Raw genomic sequence first — 14407 nt, 5'->3', positions numbered from 1 at the left:
TGCGTCCTGACTTCACCCCGTGTCCTTTAGATTTTCAGTTCGGCGGGTGGGCAGCCAAATTGGCTGCACACTCGCTGAACTGTCAAAGGTCTATTAAGGCCATTAAAGAAGTAATTAACATGATTAATGGACCTGCCCGTCCAACCTTAAGGATGAGGTTTCATGAGGGTATTAAAATTTTTATATAAAATGTTCAAATAAAAGAAATTGACAAGTCCCAGCTCATGTGACAGAGGCACATGAGTGGACATGTCAGTAATTTTTTCCCCTTCTTTATTGAAACTTTCAAACCTGAGCTGATCTCCCTGAGGCTGCGCTTAGCCTCAGAGAGATCTGTGTGCTCTATCGAGCGCATGCGCAAAAGAGTGCACTCCTGGCTCAGGAATTCCCCTCCCAGCCGCACAGGGAGCACATAGCGCTTCCTGGTGGACATCATGCTGGGCGGACCTTAATTGGCCCACCCATCTAAAATAGCAGGAACCCACCCTCTCGCGTCTGCTCCTGCACAACCGCCCCCCCCTCATAAGGGGGGAAAATGTTGCCCCATATCTTTCTATCCCCTTTTCCTCTCATGTACTTGTCTAGCTTAATTTTGAAAGCATCTAAGCCACTTTCCTTAATAACTTCCTGTGGGAGCAAGTTCCATATTCTAACTACTCTGTAAGGCTTTTTCCTTTATCCTTTTTCATGGGATGCGGGTACCATAGTCAAGGTCAGCATTTATTGCCCATCCATAATTGCCCTTGAGTGATTTGCCAGGCCACTGCAGAGGGCAGTTGAGAGTCACCCACATTGCTGTGGGCCTGGAGTCACATGTAGGCCAGACCAGGTAAGGATGGTGGATTTCCATCCCTAAAGGGCATGAGTGAACCAGATGAGTTTTTACAACAACCAATGATAGCTTCATGGTCACTGAGACTAACTTTATATTCCAGATTTATTAATTGAATTCAAATTCCACCAGCTGCCATGATGGGATTTGAACCTATGTCCCCAGAGCGTTAGCCTCTGGGCTACTAATCAGTGATGTTACCAATACACCACCATCTCCCCTTGAGTAAAGAAATTTCTCCTATTTCCCAACTGGATTTATTAGCAACCAGAATATATTTATGGCCCTTTGTTTGGGTTTCCCAACAAATGGGGCAGGATTTTGCCCTAGTCAGGCAGGAGTGGTGGGGAAGCCTCATGCTGTTCCGCCCTTGAATGAGGTTTCATGAAAAATGTAAAGGCTGCCTGGCCAAATCGACTGTCCGCAACTGTAAGGTTGGATGGGCTGCAAAAAATCGCGTTCAATTGCGCCATTAATGGGCTTAATTGTTGGCGGGCCCGCTTCTGACTGCTGCACGTGTCCCGCAAGCAAAATATCGTACGAGTGTGTGATGACATCGGGGCACTCGCCTGACATCATCTCGTGCAATTTTACGCTCGATTGGTTCAGGCGTGGACCTGCCTGCATTATGTAAAATGCTGTGGTTTTTTTATTAATTTGCGGGATGTGTACCTCACTGGCTGGGCCAGCATTCATTACCCATTCCTAATTGCCCTTAAGAAGGTGGTGGTGAGCTGCCTTCTTGAACCGCTGCAGTCTATGTGGTGTAGGTACACCCACTGTGCTGTTAGGGAGGGAGTTCTAGGATTTTGACCCAGCGACAGTGAAGGAACGGCGATATATTTCCAAGTCATTGTGGCATGTAACTTGGAGGTGGTGGTGTTCCCATGCACCCTCTTCCTTTTAGGTGGCAGAGGCCACATGTATATGAGGTTTTGAAGTTTATAGGTGAGCATGTCTCCCCTCTTACCCATGCCTATTCACCTTCCTCAAATCCCTTAATCCCATTTTGAGGGATTAAGGGAGATGAGAAAGATGACAAATAGCGAAAGGATGAGTGACAGAGGGGCGGAGAAGGGAGCCAGTTATGCTTACTGTCCACATACAGCCTGCACCCTCCATCCAAAAATACAGCTGAACACATTCAGCAGTCCCCTTCCCCACCCAAAAACAACAAAGATTCACCTTGGCAATGAATATTAATACTTAACTGTGGCATATATTGGGAGCAGACAATTGTCTATAACTTCATTTATTGATTTACCTTCATGCTGGCAAATCTCCTTGCACTTTTATCCTGTAGTCGTCGTTTAGCTGTAAGATGTGCAGACAGATCTCCCGTGCTGTTGATCATACTTATGTCAAATATGAAGTGAGCTGAGACTGACAATTCCGATGAAAACTTGACAAGTTAGATGCTGAGAAAATGTTTCCCCTCTCTGGTGAAGCCGGAACACGGGGTCATTGTCTCAGGATAAGGGGTCAGGTCATTTAGGATTGAGATGAGGGGGCGTGAATCTTTGGAATTCTCTATCTCAGAGAGCTGTGGATGCACCATTGTTTAGTGGGTTCAAGACAAATGTCGGTAGATCTTTAGTTACCAAGGTAATTAAGGAGTATAGGGATAGCACAGGAAGGTGGAATTGAGATGGAAGATCAGCCATAATCCTGTTGAATGGCAAAGTGGGTTCAAGGGGCCACATCGCTGACCCTTACTTCTATTTCTTATGTTCTTATATTCTATATGTGAAACTTGTGATATGTTATGGACAGCATGGATATCAGTGTTACACTTCTGTAAAACAGAAAATGTTATTGTACAAAGTTATAAAGCAAAAATCTATCGAGTAACACCAGATCATGTGCTCCACATTCAAATCTGAATTGAGTTTTCATCAATGAAGTGTTAATGTTTCCGAGCTCCATGTCTCTAAGCAGAGCAGCCCCTGGGTCAGCAGATGGACTCGGACTCAGACAAGTAAATAAATTTTGTGATAGGGAGAGTTTAAGAGGATGTCGCATCTGATTTCGAAGCTTAGAAATGTTATTCTAGAGTTTTAATAAATTAGCCAGTGACCTCCCTGACATGTACACTCTCTAAACTCCCTACATCAAAGGGGAAGTCTACTCATCTGAACCATGTATTGCCAGCAACTGGCTATAAGCTCTAGAAATACAAAAGAAACGTGGCTGTTTAAAATTTGAAAGGAAAGGGGATTATTTTGGGGCCTGTGAGCAGCAATTTCACCTCTATCAAGAAAATTGTGCGTTCAAGCCCCACCCCAGGGACCTGAGCACTAGTCTAGGCTGACACTCAGGTACAGTACTGAGGGAGCGCTGCACTGTCAGAGATGCCATCTTTCAGATGAGACATTAAACTGAGGCCCTATCAGGTGTCATAAGAGTCATCGAGGTCTACAGCACAGAAAAAGGCCCTTCAGCCTATCGAGTCTGCGCTGGTCAAACAAGTACCTAACTATTCTAATCCCATTTTCCAGCACTAGTCCCATAGCCTTGTATGCAATGGCATCACAAGTGCACATCCAAATACTTTTTAAAATTTTTATGAGGGTTTCTGCCTCTACCCCGCTTTCAGGCAGTGATGTGAAATGGATGATGGATATGAAAGATTCCACAGCTTTATTTGGAAATAAAAGTGAGAGAGGTCTCCCTGATGTCCTGACCAATATTTATCCCTGAATCAACATCACTAAACAAAGTATTTGTTCTTTATCACATTGCTGTTTGTGGTATCTTGCCATGTGTAACTTGACTGTCATGTTTCTTATAACGTGGGGAGACAGTGGTGTAGTGGTAACGTCACTTGCTAATAATAGAGGTCCAATGCTTTGGGGACATGGGGCAGAAATTTTCACTCGGCGGGTGGGTGAGCACCCGACCAGCGCGAGCGTGAAATGACACGCGTTGACGTCGGCCGAGTGTGCCAACGTCAATGTGCAGTTGCACGATAGTTCGGTCGGCGGGTGGGTGCCAGAGTTGGCAGCACACCCGCCGACAACTAAAAGGCCCATTAAGGCCATTAAATAATCAATTAAGCTAAATTTTTTGCTGCCCAGGCAGCTTTTGCATTTTTTTTGGAACCCTCATCCACAGGCGGGATGAAGTTTCCAAAAGCAAATAAAAATACAATATAAGTTTTGCAATTGAACTAATAACATATCTCTGCTCGTGTGACAGAGTCACATGAGGGGACATATTTTATTACATTTTTATTTACTTTATTATTTTTTGTTATATCCGCTCCCTGCAGCAGCTCCATGCCTCAGGGAGATTATGCAGCAACCACTCACGCACATGCGCGGAGTTCACGCTTGGCTCGCTCGCCCTCCTCCTCCCCCCCCCCACAGAAAACACTCAGCGCTGCCGCTCGCACTTCACGCTGGACGGGCCTTAACTGGCCCGCAAGTGTGAAGTGTGGTGCCGATTACGGGCAGCAGTCAGCTTCCCAACTGCCCCCCGCTGAGCCCCACTTGCCAAGGGCAAAATTCTGCCCCATAGGTTCAAATCCCACCATGACAGCTGGTGGAATTTAAATTCGATTCATAAAATCTGGATTATAAAGTTAGTCTCAGTGATGTTGACCATGACAACTGTCATCGATTGTTGTAAAAACCCATCTGTTTCATTAATGCCCTTTAGGGTAGGAAATCTGTTGTCCTTGTCTGGTCTGGCCTGCATATGACTCCAGACCCACAGCAATGTAGTTGACTCTTTATTGCCCTCTGAAATAGCCTAGCAAGCTACTCAGTTCAAGGGCAATTAAGGATAGGCAACAAATGCTGGCCTTGTCAATGACACCCACATCCCGTAAAGAAAAATTAAAACAGTGAATATACTTCAAAAGTACTTCACTGGTTGAAAAGCACTTGGAGGTGCCCTGAAGTTGTGAAGATGATGCTATATAAATGCTTCCTTTGAAACTTTGAGTGGCAATCCACCCAAAAGGTGCAGCAATAATTTGAATGGAGATTCCCTGTAAGAGCAAACATTGCAAGGAGATGTTTATTGTGTGTTGTGTATGTGCAGAGTTAGGCACTCTATTCACAGTAAATATAAACAAAGAAGCAACAAAAGACTTTTGCCTTCACCCCATGCTCACTGATCTACAGTGGCTCCATCTCAGTCTTGTGTTCAAATCGCTCCATGGTTGCCCTCCTGCCCCCTGTCTCTGTAACCTTCCCTCATCCTACAAACCTTCGAGATCTCTGCACTTCTCCAATTTTGACCTCTTGCTCATTCAGTATTTTCATTCCCCCTCTGTTGGCGGCCATGCCTTCATCTGTCTGGGCCCTAAGCTCTGGAATTCCCTCCCTAAACCTATCTCCCTTTCTTGCTTTAAGATGTCCTTGAAAACCTGCATCTTTGACCAAACCTTTGGTCACATGTTCTAATGTCTCCTTATGTTGCTCAGTGTCAACTTTCGATTGATAACACTCCTATGAAATGCCTTGAGATGTTTTACCACATTAAAAGTCCTATATAAATGCACGATGTTGATGATGATGAAGAAGTAGAAAAAAATTACACATTGCAGTTGTAAACTGTGAGATTTATTTTTAAAACTCTCTGGTTCCTAGTCTCAGTGACACTGGCTAATTTACCTTGAGAATGAAGTGGTGTGACATACCCATGGTATGGCTACTAATACTTCAGGCGGCGTGGAGTGCCAGCTTGAGAGATAGGCTTTACCTTCTGGGTCAGAGAGTGTGCTCATCTTGACCACAAAGGCCTTCCTCAATGATGGGGTGCAGGGCACAATTGAGCAGCCCCTTGAATTAACTTAGGTAGATAGGAACAGGAAGAGGCCATTCAGGCCCTTGAGCTTATTTCACCATTCAATTATACTGTGGCCTGGATCTTAACTCCATTTATCCACCTTGGTTCCATAACCTTTAATATCCTCACCTAATAAAATCCCAGCAGTCTCAGTTTTGCAATTATCAGTTGACCCTCGGCCTCAGCAGCTTTTTAGGGGAGAGAGTTCCAGATTTCCACCCCCCTTTGCTTGAAGCAGTACTACCTGACATCACCCTAAAGGTGGCTCATATTTAAAGATTATGCTCCTGTGATCTGGGCTTTCCCCACCAGAGGAAACAGTTTCTCTCTATCTACCATATCAAATCCTTTAACCATTTTAAACACCTCAGTTAGATCCCCTCTTAATCATCTACTCTAGGAAATACAGGCCTAGTTTACGCATCCTGTCCTTGCAATGTAACCCAATTAGCCCCAGTATCATTCTCCCTCCAATTTCCTCTCCCTTTCCCATTTGTGAAGAGTGTTGTCTCCAATCAGTGCCTCCTCCGTGATTATGTGAGGATAATATTGTGTGTTGGTCTTACAGTTCATTTGGGTGTTATCCCGGCCTGCAGCAAGCTGCAGCTCCATGACCTGCTCAGATCAGGTGTATGTTAATTGAGGAGTAACAAAAAAACTAGCTTCCATTTATATAGCCCATTCCACCTATCCAGGAGGTACCAAAGCACTCTACGGGTAATGAAGTAATTTTTTGAAGCGTGGCCACTGTTGTAATGTTGAAAACATGACAGCCACTTTGTGCACAGCAAGCTCCCACAAGCGGCAACTGTGATAATCACCAGTTCATTTGTTTTATTTTTAGTGATGCTGATTGAAAGATAAATATTCAGGACGCCGAGGAGAACTCTCCTGCTCTTTGAAATAGTGTCATGGGATTTTTTAAATCCATTTGAGAGAGCAAATGGGGCCTCATTTTAATATCTCATCCAAAAGACAACACCTCCAACAATGTCGCACTCCCTCAGCACTTCCTCTGGAGTGCCAGCCTAGATCTAGCACTCAAGTCTTGGGATTGGGACACATGGGGTGTTCAGTGATGTGTTCCATCTCTCATTTGCAGGCCTAAGTATGGAGGTTCATACTGTCTTGGAGAGAGAAAGAGATTCAGGATATGCAACATCAAAGCTTGTATCTCAGACTCGCCTTCCTTTCGTCAAATACAATGCAGTCAGTTTGACACAATGCCTTACAAAGGGAAACTGCATAAGTGGACCCCTGTGCTCAGCCGAAGTAAGTCCATTATTTGTAAGTTTTAAAGCTGCATTTCATGTTTTTCTAGGTCTAATTCATTACTAATTGATTCTAAATTGGACAATTCTTTCAAAGGTCTGACACAGATGTGATGGGCCGATTGGCCTTCTTTTGTGCTGTAAGCATCTCTGATTCAGCTCATCTTCATGCCCTCCCCCCTTTAGCCAAGTTTTCTGTACAAGGGGATTGTTGTGATGTTTGATTTGCTGATGCTTAAAAATGTATTGAAAAGCTAAGTTTCAAAATTCACACTCTCAGGCTCTGGTTTTCTGGAAATAACCAATAGATCTGATCCAAAACCAGATTCAATGTGCTTCACCGACAACAAACAAACTGCTGTCTGCAAGTGAAATCTGGACTCGTGCTGACATTTTGTGCTTGCAAAGAATCATGATGTATTTGCGGCAGAGAGATAAGCCATTCAGGTGTTTATGTTCCACTCCTGCCACCTCCTCTTCATCTCCTCCTATCAGCATATCCTTCTATTTCTTTCTCCCTCATGTTTATCTAGCTCCCTCTTAACTGTATCGATGCTTTTCACCTCACTCCCTGTGGTAGCGAGACCCACATCCTCACCACTCTCTGGGTACAGAAGTTTCTCCTGAATTCCCCATTGGATTTATTAGTGATTGCCTGGGTTCCAGTTCTAGTCTCGCCTGCCGATAGAAACATTTACTCTGTGAGCTGAATTTTATGGGCCATCTGCGGGTCGGAAAATAAGAGAGTGGACCCATAAATTAGGGTGCCGTGCCATCAGTGGTGTGCCACCACCAGCCCACCCACTCCCGTCCCACCCTGATTTACCGACGAGGTAGACATCGGGTGGGTTGCCTGCCCCATGGCCCAATTGAGGCTCTTAAGTGGGCAATTAGCATCCAGTTAAGGGCCTCTTTATGCCGCTCTCCAACTTCATGAGTGACATAGGACTTAGAAGCAGTAGGCCATTCAACCCTTCAAGTCTGCTCCCCATTCGATAAGGTCATGGCTGATCTGGTTGTGGTCTCAACTCCATTTTACCGTCAATTCCCCCCCATAACCCTTGACTCCCTTGTCTATCAAAAACCTAACTCAGCCTTCAATAAATTCAATGACCCAGTCTCCACCGCTGTCTGGGGAAGAGAGTTCCACTGGCTGATGTTCCTCTGAGAGAAAAATAAATTTCTCATCTCCATCTTAAAAGGGAGTTTTGTTCGTAAACTGTGCCCCTTAGTTCTAGTCTCCTCCCCGAATGGAAACCTCCTCCCAGCATCCATCCCTATTAAGCAAAAATCACGTGAGGTGACGTCGGGCGAGTGTCCCAACATCATCCCACTCTCACGCGATATTTCAGCCGGAGGGCACACGCGAGTATCTGAAGCGCACCCGCTGACATTTAAGAAGACAATTAAAGTTGTTAAAGCTCCTTACGGTTGGCGGACGGGCGAATCTGCCAGGCGGACTTTGCATTTTTTGATGGAGCCTCATCTAAGGGCGGGCTGGGGTTCCGTTATTAAATTATAAAAAAAATGCATGGGCAGAATTTTCATCGCGTATATGTTCAGGTGACGGATTGTGACCCGTAGGCATTTTTGTCCCAGTTTTTAAAAACTTTACTTTTTGGTCTCAAAGTCTCCAGCTCCCTGAGGCAGCTCCCTGCCCTCTGGGAGCTTTCGTTCAGCGCTCGCCTGTGCCCATGCTTCTGTCGGTGCCCGCCCTCCTCCTGCCCCCACCCCAGCAGCGCTGAGCATTTCAGTGTGCTTTTCACACTAGCTGGTCGTTGATCGGCCGGCCAGCGTGAAATCACGTTCGGGGGCTGATGGCAGGTGGCGGTCATCCTGGGCCCACTGATCACACCCGTGCGCCAACCTAAAAACCCTGCCCCGGGCCTGTGCTCCGACCAAGATTCTGCACAAGTTGGACAAAACTTTAGTTCCTAAATTTGGGCTGTCAGTCACCGGTTTACCACTGGAAAAAGAAAGACGGTCTGGTCCAAAGCCGGACTCGACACGATTCAACAGCGCAAAAAAGCTGCGGCTTGTGAAGGTAATCTGGATTAACACTAGGATTTTGTCACTGGTGAAGTTGGCCTAATTTTCCCAATGTGTCTGGTCCTCAGTTAATCCCTGTGAGCTACACTGTCGTCCTGTAGATGGTTACTTCTCCGAGAAGATGTTGGACGCTGTGATTGATGGGACGCCATGTTTTGAGGGAAACTCCAGCAGGGACATGTGCATCAATGGAATCTGCAAGGTACAGAATCATTTAAAACAACAAGAGGGGAATTTCCATGTACATTTGGGTGTGGAAACAATACAATGCAGTCGGAGGCCCTAGTAGCAGGAGCGCTAATCTCACAATATTGGCTCTGGTTCCCAGGAGCACAGAAAGCCCCAAAATGCCAAAGCCTCAAATGAAAATGCCCAATGTGGGCTCCAGAATCAGGGCTCAACAGGTGATACTCGCCCTTTGAACTTCTACATCTCAGAAGCATTGTTCCAGGCGTGCCTGTGCATGTATGACAGGTTCACTGTCTGGGATACATGGATGCCCATAGAGCTGACCACAATTAGACACAAAGCGGGTTAAATCATTCTTTGGCAGTAACACAAGAGAGGTGCAAATGGACGTGGAAATTTGGGCTGGGGAGGTGGTAAAAGGTTTGGTTGTTTCACAAATACTTGTTTTCCTCTAAAATTGAAGACCAATTTCACGCCCAAGGTGCCTGTTGGCTGTGGATCACGGTTTCCATGACTAAGCCGTTCAGTATCCTGCAGCAGTATTTTCTGGTATGAGTGATGAGCAGTTCTATTAGTGCATAAAGGACTAACGGAATTGAAATTCCCAGGGACTCCGTGCTCCAGAGGTTGAAACACCCTTTGGATCTTAGAAATGTGCAGAAGAGATAACGCCAGCAATTCATGAGAAAGGGCTCTTGTTAGAAACTCATTTAAACTGAAGATTGGATCCATTGTGAAGTTACTTCATTGACACTTGCCATTCAGATATTCACGGGTCAGATGCACAATCTAGAAACCAGACAGATAGCCGCAGCTGTCTGCAATCTCCAGCATGCTGGAGTGAGAAAGCTCTTTCATGCTTTCCTTGCTGCAAATTAAGCGATACTTTGCAATAATTGCAGTAGAGATTTACAAAGTGGATCATATCAATAGCACAAAGGAAATCAAAATAGAGCATCAATGGAATGACTGAACTGGAAAGCTCACCACTGCCTTGTTACGACAATTTGTTCATCCAGATAAATGACCATCATCTCATTCCTGGGGTAATGCAATACAAGCACACTCAACACTGTAACAACCTTCAGTGTCTCCTTACAAATGCATTGCCACTCGTTATTACGTAGGCTAAGAATGCTGGTTGCATTTTTTGTAAGAGGATGTGTTTGTTTTTTGCATTTTTCACTCCCTTTGATTCACTCAATTTCTGACCAATTAAACAGAACCAGGCTCCAAGATTTATGCAAGTTTTGCTTTAATATCCGAGAAATCTCGACGAGGTGATCTCCATGAATTATTGATGAGGATTCAGATTGATCCCTAACTTTAACATTAAACTGCTGTCTCTTCAGACAATTATCCAGGGAAAGATAACTGTAAAGTAAAATAACCTGGCTCATGTTCCACGTGTTTGTGCATCTTTTCTACATAATGGAAGCTCCTTGGTATTTAGCGCGCATCCGTGGAACCCCAGAAGTTATTACTCGGAGTGTCTTAAGGGGAAATTAAGGCAATCATTGACCTGGAACATAAAGTTTGCAGGCAACTAACGGCTGCCCTCTAAATGACCCTCACGGTTTACAGGTATTCTTTAATTAACTGCATTTGTTCATTTAAACCATTTTCCCATGAGAGTATCTGAACAATCGCCTTAAAGGGACAGGTCAGATTAGATGTACCATACCGAAGTCCTTAGCCTATCTGTGAGAAATACCAAATGGCGTTCCTAGGTGTGCTAATTAGCCATGGTCCATGGGAGACCCTAGGCATCTCTCTCTATTAGAGAGAGACAATTGGTTATAGAGCTCAAGCGTGGGTGTAAATAATACCAGCCCTGTATCTGGTGTGTGTTCACCACACTCTAGGTGCAGTATTCAATACAGACGACAGATGTCTCTTCTGTTGGCTAGAAAGCTGACGAGAGCACCACATTGTCTCCTTGGAGAAGGCCAGCCCGCTATTAAGTGGTCAACGGTGGATCTTCCCCAGGGTCAAGCATTCTGGGGGCATAAATCCTGCCCACCCCCCCAACCAACACCAGATCTGCTGGCCAGTCAGAGGCCGTACCATTGCAGGCCGTACCAGCGGAAGTGCTGGCAGCTGCCGTTAATGCACCCTAGGAGAGCCGAGGATCACCCAGGGGCCAAGGCCTGGCCAGCAACACCCACACCCTGTGAACAATTTTTTTTTAAAAGGCTACAGGGGAGTGAGGGTGGGATGGGGGTTGTGGGGTTGGGGTCAGCAGTAAGGGTAGGGGTTTGGTTCCCAGTGGCACCCCCCCCCACCCCCAACCTCCCACTTCCCAAAGCTGGGCCCTTCAGTCGGGCACTGAGATTTAATCAGGGCAGAGTTGGGAAGGCAGCAGAGTCCTAACCTAGTGCCTTCCCACCTGATTAAATACCCCGCCCCTTCCAAATGTGCCTCGGGGAAGGGCATCGAATTCCACCCTGGATGTCACGCTTTGATCCAGATACAAAATAATAAGAAATAAGATCCAGACCGCTATTGACCCAAAGCTTGAAAGTTACAAATGGCTACATTGGCCCCCATGATTGACCCTGACAGCTAGAGCACTATCTGAGTTTGTCCCAGTTTAACTCAAGAAGTTTGAAAAGTCTTGAGAAATGGCCCAGCAGGTTAAGGCAGTGAGCGGACCCATACAGAGCCTGAAGGCATCAACTTGGGTACTCAGTTGGCGCTGGCTTAGTTGTTAGCTGGAGCAACACTGGAGCAACATTACAGTTCCCAGAATTAAGCTCAGTGGAATTAATCTGTGTGGGTTAAAGAGGGAGAATTGGGCCCCCCTCTTGATGGCTTTTTCCTCGCGTCACAATTCTGCCACCAATGATGAAGGAGTGGAGTTTTTTTTAATGATTTTTAATTTATCCTTTCATGAGATACGGGCATCGCTGGCCAGGACAGCATTTATTGCCCATCTCTAATTGCCCTTGAGGAGGTGGTGGTGAGCCGCTTTCGTGAACCACTGCAGTCCCTGTGGTGTCAGTACACCCACGGCGCTGTTAGGGAGGGAGATCCACGATTTTGACCCAGCGTCCATGATGAAATGGCGATATAGTGGTGTATTTCGTTGTGTGGCCTCAGTGAGTCAATCGCTCAGTTGATTCTGTCTCTTCAGAATTTAATTAAAACAGGATTCTTGATTGTTCGATGGTTTTAATTGGTAAGTGACAAAGACCTATTAAAGCACCGCATAATACGACTGATGGGTAGAATGAAATCTGCACCCCAATTCTAAGTGTGTAGAATTATTTTAATGGAAAAATTTAAAATTTAAATGAATTAGTTGTAAATGATAAGATTTAGTGAAGTTTGTTATAAGATGGTACAAGAACAAATAGTTTAGGTCCGTGTTAATTAAATCTGATTAAACGAAACAGCAAGAAAGTGAGTTGTTTTTAATGAGAGAGCTTGCTAATAAAATGAAGTACATTAGGGCAAATGCTGACTCAAACTTTCTGTTTCAGAACATAGGTTGCGATTATGAAATTGATTCCAACGCACTGGAAGATCGCTGTGGAGTCTGTCAGGGAAACGGATCCACCTGTGAGACAGTAAAAAAGACATTTGATAAAACTGAAGGACTGGGTAAGATTGTTCTGTGCTTTCAACAATAACTTATAGTGATATAGCGCCTTTCCCATGGTTTACCATGCTCAATGGAATCAGACAAAAATTGTCACTAAACCACAGAAGGAGATATTAGAACAGGTGATCAAATGCTTGATCAAAGAGTTAAATTTTAAGGAGCATCTTAAAGGAGAGAGAGAGAGGTGGAGAGGTTTAGGGAGGAAATTCCAGAGTTTAGGCCCAGGCAGCTGAAGGCACGGCTGCCAATCGTGGGGTGAAGGAAGTGAGAGATGCTCAGGAGGCCACAACTGGTGTAACACTGATCTTTGGGAGATTTGTAGGGGCTGGGGGAGGTTATAGATATGGGAGGGGTGAGGACATGGAGGAGTTTGAACACAAGGATGAGACTTTCTAAATTGAAGCATTCAGAGACTGAGAGTCAATGTAAGTCAGTGAGAACAGCGGATGATGGGTGAATGGGACATGGTGCAAGTTAGGATACATTTTGGATACTTATTTCTCCAAATCATGTGACAGAATCCATTCTCAATATTGTATGGCAATATTGACATCCACTCATCCATATGAAGGTCTTGGTTCTGGCGCACAGCCACTGACCTTCTCAAGTTCATGTTTCAATCTCTTCCCCATAGGGAGCAGCTGATTGAGGCCTTAGAGGGACAGGCTAGATTAACCAAATCTCTGGTTTGAAACTAAACGAAACAAAATGAAATTTGCGCTGAGCGGGCAGGCACAGGCCCAACCCGTTCGAGTGTAAAATAACCCGCGATGACGCTGGGCGAGCGTCCCGATGTCATTGTGCCACTTGCACAATATTTCGGTCGATGGACGCACGCGGGAGTTGGCAGCGTGCCCGCCGACAATTAACAGGCCCATTAAGGCCATTGAAGTAATAATTGACTGAAATTTTTCACTGCCCATCCAGCCTTACGGTTGGCGGGCGGGCGAAAAGGCCAAGTGGCCTTTGGATTTTTTAGGAAACTTCATCCACGGGCGGGATGAGGTCTCCAACAGCTATTAAAAATTAAATAAAAATTTTAACATTTCGTTCATTACATGTCCCTGCTCTTCTGACAGAGTCACATGAGAGGACATGTTTTTAACATTGCTAACTTTTTTATTTTTCAGTTTATAAATCTTCAGCTCCCTGGAGCTGCTCTGTGCCTCAGGGAGCTTTCATTGCACACACTCACATGCGTGTGCTGACTTCCACGCTCACCCTCCTGCCCCCACCCCAGCAGCGCTGGCCGTTAATTGGCCAGCCAGCGTGAAATTGATGTCAGACCGATCTCAGGTGGTGGTCAGCTTTGAGATTGCTCCTGCACCCACCCGAGGAGATAAAAATCCTGGCCCAGATCACTGGAATGTTACCAGCTCTCCAAGGGTTGGACTATGTGGAAAAATTATATAAACTAGGCTGGTATTCCCTAGAATGTAGAATTAAAGTGTGATTTAATTGACCATTTTAGCAATTAGACAGGAATTGATAGGGTAGATAGAGATAAACTTTTCACAATTTTTTTATTCATAAAATATCAGAAAGAACATTATGAAACATTTCTAAATTGCCATCACAAAAAGTGCAATCAGATTCAACTTTTACGCATGGATCATGAGGTGCTTCAATACAATCAATGAATATTATAGTCATTTCAATATG

General features: G+C 45.0%; 1 protein-coding gene across 1 annotated transcript in view; it reads left to right on the top strand.

Annotated features, from left to right (window-relative positions):
- The window catches only part of LOC121270043 (A disintegrin and metalloproteinase with thrombospondin motifs 7), a 168518-nt gene that overhangs the window by 69978 nt on the left and 84133 nt on the right, over positions 1 to 14407 (top strand). The window contains exons 12-14 of the mRNA XM_041175365.1: positions 6732 to 6901; positions 9018 to 9151; positions 12624 to 12744. Of these exons, the coding sequence (XP_041031299.1) occupies positions 6732 to 6901; positions 9018 to 9151; positions 12624 to 12744 (425 nt within the window). The remainder of the gene's footprint in view (positions 1 to 6731; positions 6902 to 9017; positions 9152 to 12623; positions 12745 to 14407) is intronic.

Source organism: Carcharodon carcharias, chromosome 26 (genome assembly GCF_017639515.1).
Source record: "Carcharodon carcharias isolate sCarCar2 chromosome 26, sCarCar2.pri, whole genome shotgun sequence".
Lineage (NCBI taxonomy): Eukaryota > Metazoa > Chordata > Chondrichthyes > Lamniformes > Lamnidae > Carcharodon > Carcharodon carcharias.
The sequence above is the reverse complement of the archived record's forward strand: the minus strand, read 5'-3'. Positions and strand labels throughout refer to the sequence as shown.